The sequence below is a fragment of the Aristolochia californica genome, unplaced genomic scaffold, assembly GCF_029961685.1.
Source record: "Aristolochia californica isolate CCGP_79_NKW_82.1479 unplaced genomic scaffold, dmAriCali1.0.hap1 SCAF_5, whole genome shotgun sequence".
In the NCBI taxonomy this organism is placed as follows: Eukaryota; Viridiplantae; Streptophyta; class Magnoliopsida; order Piperales; family Aristolochiaceae; genus Aristolochia; species Aristolochia californica.
The window spans coordinates 37,090,626-37,116,187 of record NW_027182214.1 but is presented as its reverse complement, the minus strand read 5'-3'; the positions used below and the strand labels follow the sequence as shown (position 1 = coordinate 37,116,187).

General features: G+C 38.7%; 1 protein-coding gene across 1 annotated transcript; it reads left to right on the top strand.

Moving 5' to 3' along the window:
- The first annotated feature begins 4,311 nt into the window (after positions 1-4,311).
- Positions 4,312-24,893, top strand: LOC137966362 (vacuolar protein sorting-associated protein 2 homolog 1-like). The gene is made up of 5 exons (XM_068812951.1): positions 4,312-4,529; positions 5,064-5,194; positions 23,785-23,889; positions 24,174-24,434; positions 24,544-24,893. Exons 1-5 carry the CDS (start codon positions 4,493-4,495, stop codon positions 24,679-24,681), a joined length of 672 nt encoding a protein of 223 aa, XP_068669052.1. The 5' UTR covers positions 4,312-4,492; the 3' UTR covers positions 24,682-24,893.
- Positions 24,894-25,562: the final 669 nt, after the last annotated feature.

The following is a 25,562-nucleotide window of genomic DNA, read 5'->3' as shown; positions in this document are numbered from 1 at the left end:
CTATTAGGAAAGCACAACAGGTAAATCTACAAGGACTGGCCCGGTCGATATAAATATCTCAACGGAAAGCAACCAGAATACTGAAATTGAAGATCAAGGCGAGCAATCAGAAAATCAAAGTCCACCTTTACAAGAGTTGAGAAGATCAAATCGTGAACGAAGGCCTACTTCAAGTTACTCTCCACATGAGTATGTTTTGCTCACTGACGGTGGTGAACTTGAAAGCTTTGAAGAAGCTATGTGTCACGAGCAAAAGGGTGAGCGGTTTGAAGCTATGCAAGATGAGATGAATTCCTTGCATAAAAATCGCACCTTTGAGTTAGTTAAATTGCCTAAGGGTAAGAAGGTACTTAGGAACAAGTGGGGTTTCGTTTGAAATCAGATGGCACAAAATTAAAGCTGAGGTAGAAGGCTCGATTAGTTGTAAAGGGATTTGATCAAAAGAAGGGGATTGATTTTGAGGAGATATTCTCGCCCGTGGTCAAGATGTCCTCTATTCGGGTTATACTTGGTTTGGCCGCTAGTTTGAATCTGGAGATTGAGCAGCTTGAGGTGAAAACCGCTTTTCTCCATGGTGATTTGGAGGAGGAGCTCTATATGGAACAACCCGAGGGATTTGCTGAAAAAGGCAAAGAGGACTTGGTGTGCAGATTGAGGAGGAGCCTTTATGGTTTGAAACAAGCACCGCGAAACTGGTACAAAAGATTTGAATCCTTTATGTGTGACAACAATTTCAGCAAGACCACTTTCGACAATTGTGTCTTCATGAAAAGGTACTCTAGTGGAAATTTCATTATTCTTTTACTCTATGTCGATGACATATTGGTTGTCGGTAATGATACAAAGGAGATATGAGCTTTGAAAAAAAAGCTTGGGAATGAGTTTGCAATGAAGGATTTAGGTCCCGCAAAGCAAATTCTTGGTATGAGAATCACTAGAGATCGGGAAAGGTGCAAGTTTTGGTTGTCACAAGAAAGGTATTTGGGAAAGGTGCTTGAACGGTTTAATATGAGCAAATGCAAACCGGGTTCTTCTCCACTTGGCAGTCATCTCAAGTTGACACTTGATGATTGTCCAAAGGATGAAAAGGAGAAATAAGAAATAAAGAAGGTGCCATATGCATCTGTGGTCGATTCATTGATGTATGCAATGGTGTATACAAGGCCGGATACTGCTCATGCTGTTGGAGTGGTAAGTCGTTATCGCTCCAACCCTGGAAAAGCTCATTGGGATGCTATGAAATGGATTTTTTGGTACATTCGCTGTACTACTGGTTATTGTCTCTGTTACGGGGCTAGTAAACCAGTTCTGGAGGCATATACGGATGCCGATTGGGCCGGAGATGTTGACTCGAGGAAGTCAACATCCGGTTATTTGGTTTGTTTTGCAAAATGGTGCTATCTCATGGCAATCAAGACTACAGAAATGTGTTGCACTCTCCACAACCGAATTGCAATCACCGAAGCATGCAAAGAACTATTGTGGATGAAGAAGTTCTTTCAAAAATTAGAGAGGTATGTGTTACTTTGTGATAGTCAAAGTGCAATCCATTTGAGCAAGAATCCCACATTTCATTCGAGATCAAAGTACATTGATCTACGTCATCATTGGATATGTGATGTGCTTGAAAAGAAAGAATTGATGTTGGAGAAAGTTCACACGAGTGAGAATGGCTCCGACATGTTGACAAAGTCCTTACCTCCTTTAAAACTTGAAGCTTGTCGTGACAAAGCAGGTTTGGTTGAAGGTTCTACCTCATGAATCGAGAGGAGGATTTTTATTGGGTCCCGATTTCATTCGGGACATGATTGTAAATACTGGTCTTGTTGAGACCTTTTTTGTAATTTTATGTTTGGAGTATTTAACTTCCTGTAACTTAGGTTTACTGTGGAATAATCAAAAAATTTGCTCCCGCTCTGTTTTCCCTCTGGCCATCGTCGTCTCTCTGAAATCCCCAAATCCCCAACAATCAGTATCTATATAAGGTCCAGAATCAGTTTCAGTATAGCATTGCCCCTATCTCATAAGCATTTCATCTTCATCCTCTTTGACATCATAGGCGCAATTTTTACTTGATCAATGGCATCATTTGTGCTCCATCTTTTGCTTAAGAACATTCGACATATAAATTTCATAATAAAAGATAGGAAGAAAAGACAAGTGAGGGATTAATGGAGTTAAGAGTTTTCGAAGAGATATCTTGTGGCAGAAAACGGAGAACCCAGAAAACAAGAACTAAAGAAAGTAAAAAAACAGACTATTCCCTTGATTTTAACAATTCGATACCATTTCGAGATCAAGAATGAGTATGATAGCAGCAAAAACAAATCCTCAAAATGTACTCTTTCAATAAATCCAGGTAAAGAATAATAAAGAAAAAAACAGTCCAATTAAGGGTAATGGATTGGTTACAGTTGCATACTGATAAAAAAACAAAAGTAGACAATACCGTTGAAAGCAATCAACAAAGAATTGCTATTAATCTAATCGATCAATCGACGTTTTCTAACGTTCAATGGAAATTCCATGAAAGAAAAAACGAGAGCAGACAAAACTTGCAATGAAAGACTCATCTAATCGAACAACGAATAATTGTGACTAATCTAATCGGTTTGATTGGCATCTTTCTTCTCCCTTTCTCGGAAAGAGAAGAAGTACTAAAGGGAAGACTCATCGCATATGAAGCCATGAAAAGAAGCCATTGTCTCTTCTTCCTTTATTATCTTCTTGATCATCACTCCGGCCTCTTTCCCATACTGTCATTGATCCGTTGCATGAACAACCTCCCTCGGTACAAGATAATCCCACTCTTGAGGTCTTCATCCTCTTCTCGAACCCTTCTCACTTTCTCTTCGGAATCCAAACAGAGGTGTTGCAACAGCTCCTTACCCAAAAACTCCTCCACCGTCTGGGTGAAGCACGGGTTTTCTCCCTTCCGACAATGCTCTCCCCCAAAGTAATGAACAAACATCGATTCCTTGGTGAAAACAAATTTCTCTTTTCATTCTGGGATTCACGCGAAGAACCACAGATCGCTGCTCAAGAACAGTTCGTTGCTGCTAAAGCCTATCGTTGCTATGGCCCGTTGCCTTCTCCTACTGTCTCTACAGACAGTGACTTTGACAACCACCCTTATACTAGGACTTCACAAATGAGTCATAGTTGTGTATGCCTGTGGCCTGTCGGAGCCGACATTCCAATTAAGAATTTCACAGAGCTACAACTGTGGCTAGTCAAAATTGGAATTTGGAAACTGAAAGTAGTCTTCAAATTCCGGACCGGGACAAGTCTTCAAATCGCAATTGGGAAGCATCCGGAGACCTCACTTGCCTCACCTGTGAATTGCGATTAGTGAAGCCTCATGTCAGCATTCAAGTCGATCCAATTTGCTGACTGTCCACCGGAACCTTTGCTGCCCAACAAGGGGAAGGGAGTATCGAGTTGAAAAGGAGACCTCTCATCGAAGAAGTGAAGGAAGAGACACCTCCTATATCCCTTTAGTCCGGACCCATGATACTCCATATTGTAACAAAACTAATATTAGTTATAAAACTTGATAAACTTATTGACCCCCCTTTAGATTTATCTTTGTAGAACGTAACACCCTCCTCCCTGCTTAATCAAGCCCTTTGCTTTGTTAAGAGAAGGGCAAACCATCTTTAGCATGTTTAGAGGACAACAAGCCCTCCGTCGTTCATTTAGAGGAGGGTCACTGGTCTCCTCTAGTTGTTGGTAGAGGATGGCTTTCCTCCTTCATCAACCAGGAGGAGAGTTAGACCCTCCTTGGGGCAAAAATGAAAGGGGGGAAAGGGAAGGGAGCCTTTTGATTTCACCCAAAAGGAGGGTAGTCGGCCTTTCCTCCTCATCAAAGAAGAGGGTTGTGCTCCTCCTTTTACTACCTCTCTCCTTTGGACAAACCAAAGAGGAGGCAACCATCTTTTTATTTTTATTTTATTAATTTTTCGTTTACTTTTTTTCCCTGAAATTTTATTTTAAGTTTTGAAGAATTAAATTAGAATTCTATTTTTACTGAAAATAAAATTTTAGAAAATATTTCTAGAATCAATTCTAAACACGCTAACTCTAGAATTTGCTGCTGATTTGGAATTGGATTCCAGTTTCACAATAATTCCAGATACACTGACCCTATAAATTTAAAATTAAGTCATAGGTTGGACCAAGGGTCCTTCACTCACTCTTCGGTTCAGGTCTATTTTTAGGGGGGCCTCATCATCCGGTTCTGGGCCAAGAGGGAGCGACTTTTCCTGTCGTTGACGGTTAAAAAAGGTCGAAGCCCAACGTCGTCACTTACTCGAAGATGAGGGCATACTCGGTAATTCTTTGTTCACGATACCGCGTAAATGACAAGTCGACGATCATCGGAGGGTCTTCCAGAAGAAAAGTTGAACACTGATTACATAGGAGAAATTTTCCGAGACGATCATATCACTCATTCGCGAATTCTATTCTTACAGAGAAGTCATCAACAAGCATGAGTTTTCTTTTCGGAAAGCGAAAAAGCCCTGCAGGTATTTTTCTTTCTTTTCTGAGTCTATGATGCAAATCCTGAAAATTAATCTAATTCAAGGAAATCGGAACAATTAATTTTATATTGTTAATTTCTAGTATAAATTTTCTGTATTGATCTAGGCCGAATATCCCTGTTGGTCATTTATCTTTTAGCTGCTGTCTTTGACCAATTAAGCTGGAAAAGGTTATTATTTGCTCTTGTTTGATATAATCTTAGTAATTTATGTTTTGTCCGAATTGGATATTTGCGTTATGTCAGAAATTTTTTTGGGAGTTGATTATGCAGAAATTAAGCGCCGAACTGGATATTGCACCGAACTCCTATCGCTATGGTTCTTGATCAGGGTTGTTTTTGATAAAGGAATTGGCATTTCTATTTTCTGATTTGATTTAAATATTGATTCTATTCTATATACATAGTGTCCAAGTTGTTTTTTTGTCTATTTATCCAATTTTTCGCCCTAAAAATTTAGATGCTTCATTTTTACCTCCAAATGTTACTGTTTTATTGTCTTTTTGTTGTTTCATTGCAGAGCTTCTGCGGGAGAATAAGCGGATGCTAGACAAATCAATTAGAGAAATAGAGAGGGAGAGGCAAGGACTACAGACACAAGAGAAGAAACTCATTGTAGAGATTAAGAAAACTGCAAAGCAAGGACAGATGGTACATTAATTTTTCTTTATCTACATATTTGGGTCTTTCTCTAGTGTAGCATGTTTTCTTTTTTGAAATGTTCTATTCCATGTTCTATCATATAGGAGATGTATTGGTATTTGTTGTCTTGATGTTTGAATGTTTAGGTGGTTAAATGTGCATTAGATTGTTGAATAAATGTGTTAAAATTCTTGAACTCTGAAAAATGGAAAGCAGAAAAGTGGGAGAATCTGAAGGGAGATTACATTACATATCCGAAAGGCGGTAACATTAAGGTTTCAAGAAGTCATAAAGGTAGCAGACAAGCTGGTCTATGGTAGTGAAACCCATAATTGACTAAAAGTTTTAGATGCAGGTAAAATCTTTTGGGCAACATACTATGTAATTATTGTATGACACGCGATAGCATCCTAGAATTACAATTTTCAACACATAAGAAGTCCTTTCGGTAATTCTTCAAAGTGCTGATTGTCCAGATTTAAATTGGAAGTTTCTATTACTATGCCCTAGGTAGTGTCTCAAGAAGAGAGTGAATGGAGGATGCAAAATTAAAGTTTTTCGAAAATAATTTAGAAATTAAGTAAAAAGGCACACACCACAAGGACGTTGAGATTTTTTGTTTTCAATGTTTCCTTAGTGATAATCACCACTCGAGAACCCTTGCTAGGGAAAGATTCACTAATATGCTCTATTAGCCAAAAATTACAAAAGAGATTCCTGCTCTATTTAAACCAAGTTTCATACCCAATTCACTTCCCCTTCTCTCCCAAAGAATTCACATACATTTAGCTGCTAGCTCTAGTGTGCAATGCCCTTCTAGACTTAAAGGTTTTAGACCTCTTTAACAAAGTGAAAAATACAAAATAGAAATGAAAAACTTACTCTTTCTTTGGAGAGATAGTCACTCCCAGAATCTCTCCAAACTCCCAACACTTTTGGCATGAATGAGAATGCATTTGGAACCTTGAAAAAACTAAGAATGCCTAGAAATGCCAAAGGAATGAAAGATGTAGCTAAAATCTGAGTTTTCTTTTGCAAAAGGTTAAAATTGGAATCTTCCACTTGAAATACTTTTTGAATGCTTAATTTTGCCAATAAATGCTTAATAAATGTTAAGGGACGAGTTTGGGTCCCTATTTATAAGTTTTTTGGTGAAATTAGTGAGTTACATTGAAGGGTTGATCGATCATACATTTTCATTGATTGATTAATCGACCTCCAACGACTATGTTTTGGATTTCCTATTGCTTTATGATTGATCAAATTGTTTTCTAAAAATTCTGTAGTAGAATGATCGGATCATACTGCTATGGGATTGATCGATCAGGCTTTATACATTGTTGGTAGGATTCTGGTTGATTTATCATGCCTACGTAGGTGATCGATTATGTTTTATAATTTTTGCCTCCAATATTCTATGTGTTCAATCATGTCAAGGGATTGATCAATCATGCCTTCTTAACCTGCCTTTTAGCAAAGAAGCAAATTGCATGTAAGAGGGAGGAAGATGATCAAAAGACAAATTTTGAAATTGAATGACAAGTACAACACCTTTCCCTATTTTTTTTTTTTTTTTTGAAAAAGATGTATTAATAAAACAGAAGAAAATTACAAAGTTTGAGGGAGCATTTCCCTTACAACCAGTGATTGTAGGGTAGCTCCCTGCCTAGCTAGTACATCTGCCGCCGAATTTGCGGATCTCAGAATGTGGGTCCAACAACAAGAAACAATTGAGGTAATATCTAAAATTTCCTTAAAAGTATCCCAATGTCTCCACGGAGGAGAAGACACTCTCTCACACCATCTAATCACCACTTTTGAATCCCCTTCAACTTGGAGGGGCCCACTGCATCTTTCTTTGAAAACACGAAGACCTTACCCTATTCTAAAGAGCAATAGGCACATCCACACCAGAGGACTTAGGTTGTGGAGGATCTTTAGGCAGATCAAATAAAAGAGGAGGGTCATATAATTGTTGATCATTTGCACCATCTTTACATCCTATTGAATGACATTCTTCTCTCTCCTTTTGTATAATTGGAAAGGCTTTTGTGCTGACAAGGACAATGGCTTGATTGGAATAGGAATAGAAATAGAAATAGAAGAGAAGACAATAAAAAAGTTGGTAGTAGTCTAGAAAAACTGCAACATTTGCTGAAATGTATAGCTGTTACTCACTAGATCAACACATTTCTAACCTTCCTGTTCTTGAGACTATCCAACAAAAATGCATTTATCACTAGGTGACAACTTATCTAGTCCAAGCTTAAGAACACAAACAAAGCAAAAACACCTGAATACTATAGGCAAGTAAAAAAAGAAGGCTTATCTGGACATAAAATTTTCATGCGAACATCTCCTCTAAGGACACTGGAAGAAACCTTATTGATTAAATTACAAGTTGTAAGGACAGCTTCTTCCCAATATAATTTAGGAACCTTCATTTGAAATAATAACGAAAGTGCCACATCAAGTAAATGACGGTTCTTCTTTTGAACCCCTCCGTTCTAGTGAGTATACGCACAAAAGGTTTGGTGAATAGTACCATTAGAAGCACAAGATTGAAATTGAGCACTCAATAATTCTTTGGCATTCTTTGAACACAATGTACGAATATGAGAAGAAAACTAAAATTTTATTTCATTATAAAATTGTGGGAATACATCAAAGATTTCTGACCTTTTCTTTATGTAGAATAACCAAGTGACTTGACTAAAATCATTTATAAACGTAAAAAAAATACTGATGCCAACATATAACCTTTCACACTAACGGGATCCCAAATATCTTAATGAACTAAAGCAAATGGAAACAAACTCTTTTTTATTCTCTCTAGAAGGAAAAGAATTTGTATGATACTCGCCAAGTTGGCAAGCCTAACACTCAAACATAATTTCAGGACATAAGGAAGGGAAAATATGATGCATCTAGAATAGAGACGGATGACTGAGATGCAAATGCCACTGTTGAAAGGAAGAATCAACCCCAAACTTTAGAGCTTTGCTATGCCAATCTTCTAGTCCATCCAAGTTATATAAACCATCATGTTCATGAGCTCCACCGATCATCGTCCCCATTTGAAGGTCCAGGAACACAGGCGTGGATTGAAAAAAGATTATGGAACAATTAAGCAATTTTGTCAAACCCTCAACTAACGAACATACAAAAGAGTCATAAAAATCTTGGAAAATATAGAATGGAACTTTAAAGATAAACACGAATTTACATCAACTACTACTTGACCACAAACTTTGAACTCTGATCTATCAACAAGTGAAACTGACCTAAAAGATTTACTATTAGGGAATGAGGAAAATGGTTTGGAATTACCTATCATGTGCACTGACACACTGGAATCAATGACTCACGATTGAGGAGATGACACACTGTAAGCACTAGCAGACATACTTTTTTGAGCAAGGGTAGCCCTGGCAGAGGTTGGTAGGAGTGGACTTTATTCTTGTAGATTGGTCCAAGTAGATTGTTCGATCAGAGTATTTTCTGATAAGATATCTTGGACCAATTGATGGCACTATAAGAGTTCCTGCCATATGCTGTCTAAATCACCAATATACTCAGTCAGGGGCTTATCTCCTTGCTGCATGGTAAATTCCTTCTGGTACAAATCATAGACTTCAGACACATTTCTCTCTCTGGAGAACCGTTTCTGCAATGTTATCCAAATTCCTTTAGCCATCTTGTTAAACACGATTTGGTTTAGAGTCTGAGATTTCACACTATTGAACAGCCAAGATATAACTGTGCAATTATCAGTCTCCCATTCTTCTGTTTTAGGTAGGTGGATCATCGATTGAAGCTTCTCTTTCGATCCCATGAAAACCTAAACTGCTTGAGCCTAAACTACATAGTTACTTGAATTCAACTTCATGGATGTAATCTGAACGATATTTCCTTCCTTGTCCTCACCGCCCTTGGCTGGCGTAACATCACATTAGTCAGCCTTTACTCGCTACCACAACAAGGAAACGTGCCTTAAAAAAATATTCCTATGCAGTGACTATCCACAGAATATTAGGCTGTTCTATGGTGAAATAACCCAGAAAAGAACAATCCAAGTAGGGATGGTCTGCACAGATATATACTAGCACTATATTTGACAATAACTACTTCAATTCAGACAGTAGGCAGTAGGCAGTAGAAACAATACCCAGGTCCAGCAATAATTGCTTATTATTTCCCAATAGAACAACAAAAATAGACCAACAGGTGCTTGCACAGCCCACAATAGAGAGTATCTGCCCTCTCAAGCCTGTGTATTGTCCATAGAGATGGTGTGCAGTAGAAAGAAATCACCCAACTATATGTTTGAGGCACTTAGTCCACCCGAGGCCTTAGGCAGTAGGAACAAATACCCAAGTCCAGCAATAATTGCTTATTATCTCCCAATAGAACAGCAAAAATACACCAATAGATGCTTTTACAGACCACAATAATAGTAGAAACCCTTTTGAAGCCTGTATAATGTCCATAGAGATGGCAGGCAGTAGAAAGAAATTACATGGGTTTGAGGCACTTAGTCCAGCCGAGTGTGTTGGACAGGAAAGAAAGGATTTGTAAGTCTGTGACAGAAGCTTACAGAGGAATTTTTCTGTTGTGGGTAAACTGGGAAGAAAGAAGAGAAATAAAAGAAGAGAAGCTCAGACACCTGATTGGATCTCCTGAAGCTCTCATTCCATGCAAAATTTCAGATTTGGAGAAGTAGGTTCATGCAGACTAGAGAGAAGGAAAGCTTTCTGTCATTTTTTTCTAATTCATGAGATTAGGGTATTACAACATAATCCCTCTTTCTGATAATATAGTATACAATAAAAAACTCTAACAACTTTCAACTAAGACTTTTTTCTTCATAACTCACATGGATGAATCAAATTACAGAAATACCCCTGGTGGTACCCTTTTTGCTTCCAAAACATAAGTTATCTTCCTGAAATACTCCTCATTAAGCGTTGTAATTTCTAACACTAACTTAACACTATAATTACAGAAAATACCATGATGGAAGTAATAAATGAGAGCTGCATTAACACTATTTAAGATGAAAAATCTTTTAAAAAGCATCAAATGCTCTCAAGAATTGAAGAGACCATCTCTTTTCTCTAAAAAAAGACAATGTTTCAAGCAAAAGACGTGGTTGTTTATTGAAAATTAATCGTTACCATATACTTTACAACTTCTTAATAAACTGTATATTGCGATAGTAACATTGTGGGTATTAATGTGATAATACTTTGCACGGAGGGTCATCAAAACCATCCCCACCTTGTTTCCATGCTGTAACCAAACAATTTTTGCTTGGTGACTTTGAAAACACCTTGTGGGACAAAATATTTACTCCCTCTCAGCTTAAATAAGGGTGGATTGCCCTTCTAAGCCAGAACCTGACCTCGTGAGGGGAACAACCCTTGGAAGTGATTGCTAGTACCTTGTAGGCTGAGTGTAAGCACGAGTCCCCATTTGAGTATTTGCATTTGATTACCTAACTAGTTGTTGAATTTCTGGAAAAGAGAAATACTTTACTAACTTGTTATAATTTGAGTATAGTGAGCCTCTATTTATAATCGAGGAAACAAGTAGAATCTAATTACAATTAAACTGCCCTTATCCCATTTATACCCAAAGTTAAACACTAAAAGATAAGTCCTAGAACGATTAAACAACTGAATATAAATAGAAGAGTAACATAACTAAAAATCCCTTAATTGAGAATCTTTTGTAAGAACTCCTCCTGTGAGACTCTTGTAAGAGTCCATCAACACTCCCCCTCAAGCTGGAGTTTATAACTTCAGCCTGCAATGAAAAAGATTAGTCTTCAATTTTCTTTTGTTGAAAATAATTCTTCATAGATGCACATACTTCATCTTTTGTGCTCCCCCTTTCTGGAATATTTTGATCCCATAAAAATTGCTACAACATGTGTAATAAAGTACCTCTTTCTTGTACTTCTTCTTCTTCTACTTCTCCCCCTCAAGCTAGGGATAAAAAAGCCATTGAGACCCAACTTGGACAAAACACAATGTGGGAGAAGAAAATCACTCCTAGCTGTATGACAAAACTTCAAATACCTATCAAAACAGTCATAGTCTAAAATGCACTATGTTAAAATGGGTCAAGGCCTATCTCAAAATGACTAGCCAACTTAGGAAACCTCTTTCCTAACTAATAAACTCAAGATCTTTGTACTGATTAATCCATGTGGGACCATTCCTTAACACTCCCCCTCACGTGTAGGCCGTCTTTTGTGGCTCTACAAGTGGATAGTTTTAGGTCTAGACCCTCTTTTGTGGCATTACAATTAGATAGTTAGGTGTAGGCCGTCTTTTGTGGCTCTATAAGTGGATAGTTTAGGTGTAGGCCCTCTTTTTGTGGCTCTATTGAACAGTACAAAGCTCGGCTGGTAGCGAAAGGGTATACACAAATTTTTGGAGTTGATGTCTTTGAGACATTCTCTCTTGTGGCCCGACTTAATTTGGTACATATCTTAATATCTGTGGCTGTTAAGAAGGGTTGGCCTCTCTTTCAACTCGATATAAAGAATGCCTTTCTACATGAGGAAGTGTATATGGAGCAACCTCTTGGACATGTTGCTCAGAGGGAGACAGAAAAGGTGTGTAAGCTGCAGAAGGTTATTTATGGACTTAAACAGAGTTCACGGGCCTGGTTTGAAAAGTTTAGTGATGTGGTACTACAGTTTGGGTTCTATAGGAGTCATTGTAAACATTCTATGTTCCCACTTAAAAGGAAGACTGGTATGGTGGTTTTGGTTGTCTATGTAGATGACATTGTGTTATCTGGTCATGATCTTGGTGGTATTACAAAAGTAAAACAATATCTGGCTACACATTTTTCAGACAAAGGATTTGGGCTCTCTCAAGTACTTCCTTGGCATTGAAGTCGCTCGTAGCAAGTGAGGAATTATTCTTTCTCAGAGAAAATACCAGCTGAGCTTTGTACCGTTCAATAGAGTCATCAACATTATATTTAATAGTATCCAACGACACCCCACAATAGTTGCTCATGCAGGTGGATCACATAGACGCCATGTTCCCCGAGACACCAAAGCACTCATCTCATCATCTATAGCTTGTTTCCATTCTAAAAAGCACAAGGCATTCTGCACTGAACAAGGTATATGGGAAGTAGACAATGACATAGCAAAGGACTTGAAGGATGGGGACTTAAAATCAAGAGACATATTTGGATATCGGATGAGAAGTGCAAGATCGCTTACCTTTTCATAGACTAATAGGTAGATCCAAATAAGAGACAACAGGATCTGCAGGCAATGAGGAAGCTGGTGGATCATGAGAAGAGAGCTTTCTAGAGGTAACTGCTAGAGGCACTGTAGGAGTACGAGAGCGATGACTGTAAACACGAAGAGGCAATGAAGAACTCGATGACGCTGGTACATTCAAACCTACAACAGGAACATAACTGTCTGAAGGAGATTCAGGTGATACAGAAAGCTCAGTAGATGATGAAAAATATGGAGTATGTTCAAAGAAGGTCACATCGGCTGACAGATTCGTTTTGTCAAATAGGATCATAACATTTCTACCCTTTCTGTCGACGAGAATATCCCAAAAAAATACATTTGACAGACTGAGGTGACAACTTATCGACCGAAGTTTCAAACATATGAACAAAACATGTATATCCAAAAATACGAGGAACCACACCAAACAATTTACAATTGGGTTTTAAAACTTGAAGAGGAACTTGACCATTCAAAACAGATGAGGGCATACGATTAACCTAGTAGCACGAAGCTAAAACCGCGTCTCCCCAAAAAGATTTAGGAACATCCATATGCAGTAATAGTGTCGTTGTAACCTCAAGGAGATGTTTATTTTTACGTTTAGCCACCCCATTTTGTTGTGGTGTATAAGGGCAGGATGTTTGATGGCTAATACCATGAGAAATACAAAATATTGAAAATTTATGGTTAAGGTATTCCAAACCATTGTCAGTACGAAGTACATGAACACGGGCACCAAATTGATTTTTTATTTCATTGAAAAAATTGAGGAATACATCAAATACTTCGGACTTCTCCCGTAGGAGATACACCCAAGTGACTCTACTGAAATCATTAATGAACAACACAAAATACTTAAAACCAAATGGGTTAGGAACCCGAAATGGACCCCATACATCAGATTGGACTAATTCAAACAACTTGGTGCTTTGACTAGAACTAACTGGAAAACTGGAGCGATGATGCTTTCCCAACTGACAGGATTCACAATCAAATAAAATATCGGCTAGCAGAGAAGGAAAAGATTGATGCAACTTAGCTGGTGAGGGATGTTCCAAGCGCATATGCCACAAGTATGAAGAATCTGTAGTAGTGAGAGCTACAGCACGAGAAACGGACACATCATCCAACATGTAGAGTCCTCCCTTTTCATGTCCTGAACCAATCGTCCTCTTTGTCTGCAAGTCCTAGAAAACACAAGAAGTAGGATAAAAGGTTATTGAATAGTTTAAGGATTTAGTTATATGACTCAGACAAGAGATTAACTGAAAACTTTGGTACAAATAAAACAGAATCTAAGGATATTTGTGGAGAAGTGTGAACTATACCCTCCCCCTAAATGGGAGAGGTGGATCCATCAGCTAAAGTAACTTGATGATATGAATGAGATAGACTAATGGACTGAAATAGAGAGGGCGTACCTGACATGTGTGTAGAGGTTCCTGAATCAATGATCCAAGAGGGAGAATGAGACATGTTCAATGCATTCATACCTGTACTAGCCATCATGGCACTCGTTGAGGAAGGAGTTTCGGTAGTCTGAGAAGCAGTAGATGAAGCAGTCAGTTGACCCACTCGCTGTAATAACTGCTGAATTTCCTCATAGGATCTTGTGTGTGAGAAGGCGTCCTTATCTATGACTATAGAGTTGGCCCAGGTAGGTTTACCAAATTTGTCCCAACATTTCTCAGAAATATGATTAGCCCTCTCACAATAAACACATTTTCAATCCCCCAGATCATTTCGGCCACGGCCACGGCCACAGCCACGGGTTGTGTAAGAGAGACCTCTACCTCTATTATTATCACCATGAAACTGACCATCAAGCTTACCAGTAGAAGATTGAAGGTTAAGAGCAGCTGCTTCTGAGAGGGCTCCACCTGACTCATTCTTATTTACAACTACACCTTCAACTCGAAGAACTTTGTTAAATGCTTGCTCAAGAGTGGTCACATCCTCATTGACCAACAACTGGGCTCTAATAGCATCATACTCATGCCCCAAACCATAAAAAAACCGGGCTATTTGTATCTGATTTTCTTTCTTACGATTGTCTTCAATATTCGTAGTATATTAATCTCCTGTAGTACTCCCCTTATCTCATTGAAATAATCTGTCACTGATCTACCTCCACGCTTCATATTAAAGAACTTCACATATAACTCATAGATTCTTGACAAATTACTTTTTTGAGACAAAATGGAAGCCAACATAGTCCACATTGCCTTAGCAGTATTGCAACTCAAAATCTGATAACTAAATCTGGATTCCATATTGTTGACCAACCAGGTCATTACTAAATTATCTTTTGCCGCCCAATCTTCAGTAACAGGTACCGGGGGATCATCATTTATATATTTTGTCATTCTTCTGGCCCTCAAATACATCAAAACTGATCTAGACCAGTTTACATAATTCGATCCATTCAATCGGATCGTAGTTATCTGAATAAACTGAGAGAATTTCATATCTGAGCTCTCAGCAGTCCTCTGGACAGCAACCCGTGTGCTGGAATCTGTTACGGTCACGGATCTCACACAACGATTCACAGGGGAGAAGGAGGAAGAGGAGGAGATAACCAAACTCGAAGGGGAACTTGAACCCTAGAGCTTGTTGTGGAGAACTCCGAATCCCTTGTTTAACCTAAAATCAAGACTTGTCTTTTCCATTCCTTACACCCCTTAAGTAGGGTTCATGTCAACAAGGTTCAAGAGTACCAAAAATTATAGATATGCCCCTCTACGGCATGCAACTTGAAAAGTAAATTAACTTAATGACTAATTAATTGACTCAACGATGGCGCAAATAACTCAATGAGTCCATGACTCAGCCACAACACCCCTGCCCGACTCAATCTGCTATTGGTCCATAACATCACTCCCCCCCTAGAGAAAGAGCTTGTCCTCAAGCTCGAAGGCAGGGTAGGCTTGGCGGAATGTCTCCACTTCTTCCCATGTCGGCCCACTGGACGACACGATCGGTGTAAGCGCGCCAATGTAGCACCACGGACGGAGAGTTTGTGTGATCTGAAACCCTCCTCTGGGTCTCCCTGCTGGCAGTATGTTCCACCTGAAAAACATTTTTTTTTTTTTTTTTTTAACACGGTCAACATCCCTCGCTGACAGTTGTTGTGAAATGGGATCTGTCACTGCCCCAGCAAAGGCACCAGTAGCTACAAGTGCAGCTACCACCTTCTCCCTTCCAAATCTCTCAGCCCAAGGCAAGGCAGGGCAGTCCAGCCATTGATGTCACAGAAGTTTGTACCAACTCCAGAACTTAAATTGGACTTAAGGCCCACTCATAACCCAATGCAGCTATCATGTGTATCATGCCTTGCTCTTGCTTGGATAAGGAACTATCTGTTACCCCATCACAGTCTTGGACTTTTGATAAAGCCCAGCTCTGCGACTTATCTCTTAGTACTTCCACCATCCATTCCAATGTCTGGATTGAGGTTGCATTGCCAACAGTAAGTGTCTCTATGATATGGCCCCATGGATCATCAGGAACTCTCCACTTTGTAAAAAGTTCAGTTCCCGATTCAACAGAGTCTTCCTTCTGAACAGTTACACTATCAAATTCTTGATATAGGACTGCCACCAATCTAAGTAGGAGAGCTAATTCTTCTTTAGTCTTATTTTCTTCTCTTTGTTGGAAGGTGGACCCCAAAGATGAGGATTGAGGCTCAGGTCGAAACTCAAACTCTCGTACTCTACTACAGGCTTCCCTATTTCCAGATGTTACACAGAAACTTACGCTGCCAGAAGAATGGCGAGGAGAAAGGCATTGCAGCACCCCTTTGTAAATTACTTCCACAGAAACTTCAACATCCCCAAACATACAAGTCCATGAACACTCTGAAGGACTGCATAGAGAGTCTCCAGTTATAAGAACCTTAGTTCGTTCACCCATTCAGGGGATACTTCTCGCATATGGAACCTTTGAACTTCTCCTTCTAAATTCATGACTGTCTCCTTAACAAAATATATTTGTGGAGCCCATTCAACACAGCTTTTAGGAGCATGCACGACAATAACATCCTGTGCATGATCTGCCACAACTGCTTCACCAGGAAAACCACAAATTATATCAGTTGCAATCTGCATCCCAGGTACAAGTTTACAGTGTACTCCTTGTTCATTGCACTCAGAACCGAATCACTCCCTGACTGCCCAGGCACATGCAGCAATGAATAGACACATGGATGTAGGAAAACACTAGTAATCTCTTTCCAGTGCACAAGAAGAAAAGGAGGATTAGTCATTCCAGTGCGAAGCATGGTACTTTGATCTTGAGGAAGCTCTGCAACATGTGCATTTAACAAAATGGGAAGATGAACTCCAATGTCACTGCCATAGCCACCAATGTCCTCACTGCATATCCATATCTCCTTAACACCTTCCTGTATGACAGTTTTCCCACGTTCCACAAAACCATCCACTGTGTAGCTCCCTAGATGGCCACGAGCATGCTGTGTCTTGCAATAAGTGCAAGCACCTAAACAACCAACATTAATTGGAAGAATGTCATCTGAAGCTTCCAAAGGCTCGACCTGTGGTATAACACTCACATAATTGGCTGATACCTCCATCAACATTGCCTCTTTATCCTGGTTGACAGCATCTAATATTCCATTGGCAGCACCCAGATGATGTATTTTGACAGCAGATGGTACAGAAGATAATTCCAGTTGTGTGTCCAATGCAGCAGGCTTGACATTTGAAGGTCCTTCTACTTGGATTGATGATTCATTTTCCTGTGACACCTCAATTCTGTCAATGCCATTTATTGAAGGCTCTTGGTTATTGCTTGGAAGCACATTACAGGAATCACCGGGCACTTCATTAGTGTGAGAAGTTACAACAATCGATTCATTGGCTTTAACTTCTGCAAATACAGTTTGTGGGGTGACCACGGAAGACTCCTTAATATCACAATCTGCCAGCTGTGTACTTTTTTCAGCATCCTTGCATTGAAGCTCACCAGAAATAGTGTCCACACCCTTCGATTCCTTTTTGTTTTCACCTGGAATAGTGTCCACTATTTCAACTTTTAAGTTCTCTTGGTGACCTTTGCATATGAGCCATGTCATAGTGTTCATCATACTTTCTACTTTTAGAAAGGTCTCTGTATTGTTCTCAACCTTTTGAAGTGAGTTGTGCTTCAAGAGATGATCCTCTGAAGTATCTTCAATCTGACTGCAATGCCTTGCGTCCCAGGAGCAAATGGAATGCATCTTTCTCCTTCCAAATTGTGTTCCAAGATCTTATCAACAGTATTCACTTCGGCATTTATAGGATTCTCATGATCTATAGATGCACCCTCCGATTCCACTTTATTCTCTACATTTTCCAAATCCTTTGACATAGACTTTGTTGTAGAGGTTTCCGGTGATTGTTCATTTACTTCAGATTCTGGTCTTGTTTCGACATCACGAACCTTTATCCAATCCTCTTTTTTGCCTATCACAAAATATGCCTTTTCACCACCAAACTCATGAATGTGTTCATTAATTTTGTGTTGGCATTGATTTGTTTCACCCGTCAGTTTATCTTCAATAAATTGAAATATAGATTCCATTGCCGAGATATCACCACAAACAGAGTACCTGTGAACCAATGCATTGCCCACATCAATATCACCACACGTTTCATAATCGTCCACAATAGAATTCCCATAACCCACACCTGGTCGAAGAATTTGAATGAACAATGTCTGAGGGACTTGAATACATGTGACCCAAAAAATCCCCATCTCGAATTTCTGACACTAAATCCTGAACTCCTTCCAAATCACCAGCGGAAGCCAATATATCAACAAGCAACACATAACGTTCCAGCTTATGTGAGTAACCCTTCTGGTTCTCAGCCCAACTGAATACCCTCAACACCATTGTAGAGTTTTTTCTTAGAAAATCGAGGGACTTGAGAATGGACAAGACCAAATTTGGAGAAAATCAGCTCAAAAACTTACCACAAAATTCGTTCAAGTTGGTTTCCAGCTGAGAGCGAGAGTGAGAGGCTGCAGCACGATGGTCGCAATTTCAGATCGGAACTCACTGTTCTTGAAGTCCCTTCTTCTGCCCAGGCCACAATTGCCACTTCGAAATCGAAATCTCTAGACTTTTTTGCCTTTCGGTTCGCATGAACCGCCAACGGTGGAAAAATGAAGTTGTTGGGTAAAAGATTTTTATTCCTCATGACGAGGGAGAGCCTGGCCTGTTTCCGACAGTGAGCAATAGCAATATGGGGCTTCTCCGCTCGAAATTTTTCTGTCTCCAGTTCTAGGAGACGTTTAGGTTGCCATGAAAAGGGGAGATTTGAGGTCGAACCCAAATCGGGTGGTTCCGACGCGATTTGAGGTTGAACGACGGGCAACAACTGTTCATCTTCTGGGTCGGCGACCTTCCCCTCTGAGGCCTTAACGTGATGCTTCTCGATTTCGGATTTCCAGGCTCTGGACGTCGGCTCTGGGTTTCCAGGCTCGAAAAAATTAGGGCAACCCACTTTGGGACTGCCGAAATTTTTGCCAAGGCAAAGGTTGCTCCGTCTTCTTCCAGAACGGCGATCTTCCTCACTGAATTCTTATCATGACACGTCGCGATTTCCAGCAATCTCTCGGACATTTCAATGGAAGACTGACGCATTGCATCACGCAATGCTGAAAACTCTGCGTATTTCTTCCAATAGATGGAGTATGGCAAGCCATTTTTCTCGGGATGAAGAATTGATCATTGTGTTCCCGCTCTGATACCAAGTTGTTACGGTCCCGGATCTCACACAACGATTCGCATGGGAGAAGGATGAAGAGGAGGAGATAACCAAGCTCGAAGGGGAACTTGAAACCCTAGGTTCATTGAGGAGAACACACATCCTTAGGTTCATTGAGGAGAACGTACGCCCTAGAGCTCGTTGCGAAGAACTCCAAATCCCTTGTTTAACCTAAAATCAAGACTTGTCTTTTCCATTCCTTACACCCCTTACGTAGGGTTCATGTTAGCAAGGTTCAAGAGTACCAAAAATTATATATATGCCCCTCTACGGCATGCAACTTGAAAAGTAAATTAACTTAATGACTAAGTAGCTTAATGACTAATTAATTGACTCAACCATGATGCAAATAACTCAATGAGTCCATGACTCATCCATGACGCCCTTGCCCGACTCGATCTGCTATTGGTCCATAACAGAATCAGTCATTAAATATCACCAAACACCACAATTCAGTACACTAGAGCGTCAATTAACCAAGGGAAGCATTTTCCAAAAATTTCTATCTTTGCGTAGTCAATTGGGCCCCACATCGAATTCAATTAGGGCAATATTACACCCAATTCATTCAATTTAGAACCAATAGTGATCAATTCCAGCAATTGAGACCATAAATCGATGAAAGAATGACCTAATTGCAAGAAATCAAGATGACATAGGCTATATGGATGATGATGCAAACATTAGGTTGATAACGTAGGCAGATTTGAGAAATTTCCTCAAATTGGGATCATCAAACACTTCTAAATCCCAACATTCAATCATATAGCAACAATAATCATTAACCAACAGGCTAAGATAAGCAGAAAAAGGGAAAAAATGGAATTTTTACCCTACCAGTCCAGATATCTGGGAAAAATCTTCAAGAAGATTGTTGAAAATGGAGAGAAGATCAACAAAATCGAAAGAAACTTGTCCAAGACTTGCGTTACTGCTCTGATACCATGAAAAATAGGTGATTTGGGGAGAAAATAGAAGAGGAAAAATATTTCTGGAAGAGGGGCAACTTTGCTGCCTTGGAATCCGAGCCAGAAAGGCCCTTCCTGCTTCTTTATAATCAGGGTTTAAGTGAAAATTTACAAAATGACAAAAATGCCCTCAATACTCAAAATTACATATCTCCTAAAATACATGTCTAAATTGAATGAAATTTAACTAGAGATAAAATAAGACATTCTCTATCTAATAGCCATACTATAAGAGAAAAATGTAATATATAAAATATAGGAAATGACCAAAATACCCCTGAACTTGTATTTTAACACACTCGTTTCAATTTTAATGTCAAAAAAATGGCCCAACTTTAGGGCACAACAAAGAGACTACTCACTTTTTAAGGGTAGCTCAAACACAAATCACCTCTTCGGTGAAGAACGAAAGACTTGACTCAAGTTGGATGTTGGGCACACTCTTACACTTTTTAGGTAGTGGGTTTGGGCATTGCTCTGAAGTGATTAAAACATAAGATGATAAACTAAAGAAATACTAGAGGAAAAACAACTTTAACCGAAATGAGGCGACTATATAACACTCATATTTGCAAAGTGACCTTTTTCTTTTTTCTTTTTTCAAAACTAGGAGAGACTATAATGGTAGAACTTAATAAATTTGACCAAGTATAACTTTTTTGGGGTGACCATAATTTTTCGGAGAACTATACGGAAGATACACAACCAAGTAAAAAAAACGCAAAACTTGAAAGCAACATTGAAGCAAGATATTGCATACTTTGAATGAGCACATCATGGAGTGATTAAGTTTGAACAAAAATCTCTTTTTAGAAGAGAAATTTGGCCAAAAAACTCAGATTTTAGGAAAAAAGGAAACTCAATTCACGTCAATGCATGGAGAGATAATAGGAGAGAAGAAAAAAGGAGAGATTTTCTACAGAACTGACCTTTGGCACATCTAATGTCGATATCTCAAAAAATATAGCTCAGAATCACAAAAAGTTTGTTTCTCAAGAAATTAGACCTAAAAATCTTTAAATCGATACCTAATTTGACATAAAAAACTTCGTTCTTGAATCTTTTATGACCTCTTGATTTTATTCGTTTTGTAGCTTGACCTTTGCCAACTCCAATGCGAATATCTCCTTAAATATAGATCAAATTGACATAAAATTTTCTCCTTTTGAAACTCGACTTCGATACCTTTCATCCCAGTATAACTTGTCTTTATAATATATACTTCTTTTGAGAGAACTAACCTGATAGATTTTAGACTCTTTAAATTGGCTGAACTGAGTACTCTTTCTTTGGCCAGCATCACAATTGACTCTTCCGACATCGATATCTCCCTCTAGAAACCTCAAATTGAGAGTTAGTTAGATAAGTAAGAAATTAGATTTATAGATCTTTCTTTTGATATATAATTCTCATATAGAGTCTTGTTGTTGATGGTATAAAACGGCTCGAAAGTTGAAACTTTCTACTACAGCTCGAACCTCTCTTGCAGTCTGACCTTTGCTACTTTGAATATCGATTTCTTTTCGTAGAAAATTCTGATTGTCAAAATTCTTTTTTTCTTTGGAAAGTAGACTCGAAGATCTTTCTGTCAATATATAATTTGTAATACGAAAAGTTCATTATGGAGGTAAAAATGCCAAGAAAACAACGGGTACTGGGACAAAAAAGAAATAAAAAAGATAGAATAAAAACCTAAACTACTAGAGATGATAGATCAGAAAAAAGATCACATTATCTCTGTGGGTTGACCAAATCAATTCACAGAACCCGTTTTGATACCATGATGAATTTCTGGAAAAGAGAAATAATTCATTGACTTGTTGTAATTTGAGTACAATGAGCCTCTATTTATAATAGAAGAAACAAGTACAATCCAATTATAATTAAACTTCTTTTATCCCAGTTACACCCATAGTTAAATACTAAAAAATAAGTCCTAGAACAATTAAACAACTTAATATAAATAGAAGAGTAACATAACTAAAACGCCTTTAACTAAGACTCTTCTGCGAGAACTCCTCCTATGAGACTCTTGTAAGACTTCATCATATTACTTCTGGCTCTGTGAGACTTCTTATTGTGTCATGTAAGACTCTTCCATATCTGCTCTTTCACACTAGTGAAGCAATAGCTTTCCAAAGCGGTTATAAGTAACTACTCTAAGAGGATGATCAGCCAAACTGAGAAGTAGACATGGCATAAACTCCTATAGAGCCCAGCCAAAAGCTGGTGAGCAGCATTGAGCTGTCGGGCTATAGCTGGTTCGTGAGCTGTCGGGGCAACCATTATCGGTATAAGCTGCCTTGTTTTCAACAACTGGTTGGGGGACAATTTTTTTCAGGCATGACTTGGGGAGGAGAAGTCTCATTGAGTTCGAGATTTAGAGAATCATCCGCACAAAATGTGACCTAAGGCACAACCTTATTGCCCTCATCACCTGGCCAGAACGTGTAGATATAGAGATGTTCTCCCTGAAGCACCTTTTTTCATACTAACCCTGGCAAAAAACCGGAGGGTTACCCACCATGTGACTGAACCAAAGGCATAATCCATGACTTTCAGTACAATTAGGTTTGGCCGATGTAAGAGGTCTTAGGAGTGCCGTTGTGTCCAAGTCTTACTGGGGATGGGGGTGTTCTGCTCTCTCTCTCTCTCTCTCTCTCTTTCTCTCATTTCTACGTCCACTTTTTGCTAGGACACTCTTGTAAACACTCGGCTCACTTATCTACCTCGTTAATTACTTCAGGCTGGGCCTCCTACACGATACCAATTACACATTCATCTGGCTTTATCCGACCTCCTTAAAACAGGGCTCTTTAGCATTCCCAGTTATACCACACTTCTAGTTTTCTTTCCCTGTCCTCATCTTTATTTTCCTCAATTCATATCTGCAGATTTGGTGACTTTTGCACTATCTCAGTTAAGTGGTAATTTCATAGCCTTTTTGTGGTGATTTGCTTTTATGGAATAATAATATTTTCGCGTGACTTTTGCACTCTGTCAGTTAAGTGGTAATTTCATAGCCTATTTGTGGTGATTTTCTTTTATGGAATAATAATGTTTTTGCCTTGGCCAGTTTTACTTGTGGATCTGCCAAGGTGCAGCACTAGGGGCTTCAACTGTTTACAAGTGGTTTGTTATCATTTTGTTGCCTTCAGTTGCTTTCAAAAGTGCTTTATCTTACCAGTTATTAACTATGCATTAGATTGCATTTCTTTCCTGTCTAATATAGCTTGATTTTGTGATTCTTGAAAGTGTCTCATGCATTGTGTGGTTCCAGCTCAAGCAGTGTGAAATAAATAAATTATATGAAGTTCGGATGTCAGCATGTAATATATGAAGCTTGGTTCTCCACTGTTGGTGTCCAATTATTTAATGACACGTGTCTTGGAAGATAAACATGCTGCTGCTAAGAAGGCTAACACTTAATTGACTTGAGTATGTTCACCATGGTGAAACTTGATGAAAAGTTATAGATGCTCTGAATTTTATATTTTATTATGGACTCTGGTTGTGAGTGGTTTAGGAACGGGAGCAGTATCATATTGATCTTTATTTGATTTTTGTGCTTGCATTCTGGTTCAGGGAGCTGTGAAAGTGATGGCAAAAGACCTTATCAGAACCAGGCATCAGATAACAAAGTTTTATGCTTTGAAATCACAACTCCAGGGGGTATCCCTTCGTATGCAGGTAAACTGTCGGTTCTGCATTATGTCTTACCCATGAGTTTAACTTACTTATTTCTGTAGTATGCTATTGTTTGCTTATCAATCATATAAAATTGCCAAGGGACATAATTCTGCTAACTTTCATGGCTTATGTAAAGGAAACTTGCATGGCAATAAGTGACATTAAGTGCATTGCTCAGCATAAGAATTTGACATTTACATGTGCTTTGATATCACATGTAAGATAATGCTCTGGGTTAATCTCTTTTGTACTTGTTTGTATTGAGATGGTCTTGTCATATGCAGACTCTGAAATCAACACAAGCAATGGGCGATGCAATGAAAGGTGTTACAAAAGCCATGGGACAGATGAATAGGCAGATGAATTTACCTGCCTTACAGAAAATAATGATGGAATTTGAGAGACAAAATGAGAAGATGGAAATGGTAACCGAGGTTATGGGAGATGCCATTGATGATGCTTTGGAAGGAGATGAGGAAGAAGCTGAAACGGAAGAACTTGTGAACCAGGTTCTTGACGAGATTGGGATTGATATTGATTCTCAGGTGAACAAATTCATTCTGTTGATGTGCCATAACTGTTCATATGACAATTTTGTTTTTAACGAATCTCTCTATGAGGCTTTTTTCCTGAGTTTCTAGCTCTTTTATGCAGCTTCTTAAGGCACCCTCATCTGCAGTGGCTGCACCATCTGCAACAGGTAAGGTTGCTCAAGCTGAAACAACAGGCAGTGACGATAGTGGGATAGATACTGACTTACAAGCAAGGTTAGATAATCTTAGGAAAATGTAAAACTTTGTCTTGTAATTACTCCTGTGTTTATTCAAAGATTCTAGAGTACTGGTTAAAAAAAAAGGATTCAATGTTTTGATATCAGTCATCCACATTTCTGTTGTTGATTGTGTTTTAACACACTTCTGTTCTGCTTGTGTAAATTTCTCTGTTTCGTTATATATATGATTGAGAAATTGTCATTCATGTGAGTATAAGAGTAGCTTAAGCCCTAGGGATTTAGATCTTTGCACAAAATAATGCTGTTGAAATTTTGCTGTGGGCCTTTAGTGGTTGTTTTCTCTTGGTGTCATGATTGAAGTTGTTGTTCCGAAATCTCATCCTGTACCTGCTTCACTAGAGCCAGGAAGATTCATCTTTGAATTGCATGTTCCTTTGTGGAGAAACACTTGACTCATCTGATCGATAATCTTTACCAATTTCCAATATTTATCGACCATTTGTGAGAATAGATCTTTTAATGTTGAATTCTATTTTGGGCATTGCTAGCTTCATTTATATGGAAGTTACAAATTTGATTACTGGCGAAGATAAAAAAGGGGTGACTAGAGATTTGACTAGAACTTATAAATTTATTTGGACAAGCAGAACATTTTAGGGCAGAGCTTTTAATTGCTCAGATTTTATATCAGCTGCTGACCATCTCCAAATAAGCAAAAGGAAAAGCTTAGCTGCAGAATTTAGGATCACATAGAATCTTGATTTTGCCAGCCCTGAACTGCTAAAGGCCACTTTCTGCTCCACTAAGAGTGGCTGTTTGAAAAATTGGTTTTTAACTCTTGTAATTGAGACAACATTTTACTCCTCATAACTGTAAAAATGAGATGAATTTTACCTTATATGCAATGCTCTACACAAAATACACCGTTGGTGATATTTTT

Excerpts from the sequence above, each read along its gene's own strand:
- LOC137966362 (XM_068812951.1), top strand. The coding sequence starts at position 4,493 with ATGAGTTTTCTTTTCGGAAAGCGAAAAAGCCCTGCAG. Across the intron at positions 5,195-23,784 it reads CTGCAAAGCAAGGACAGATG|GGAGCTGTGAAAGTGATGGC; the intron begins GTACATTAATTT and ends ATTCTGGTTCAG. Across the intron at positions 24,435-24,543 it reads GGATTGATATTGATTCTCAG|CTTCTTAAGGCACCCTCATC; the intron begins GTGAACAAATTC and ends TCTTTTATGCAG.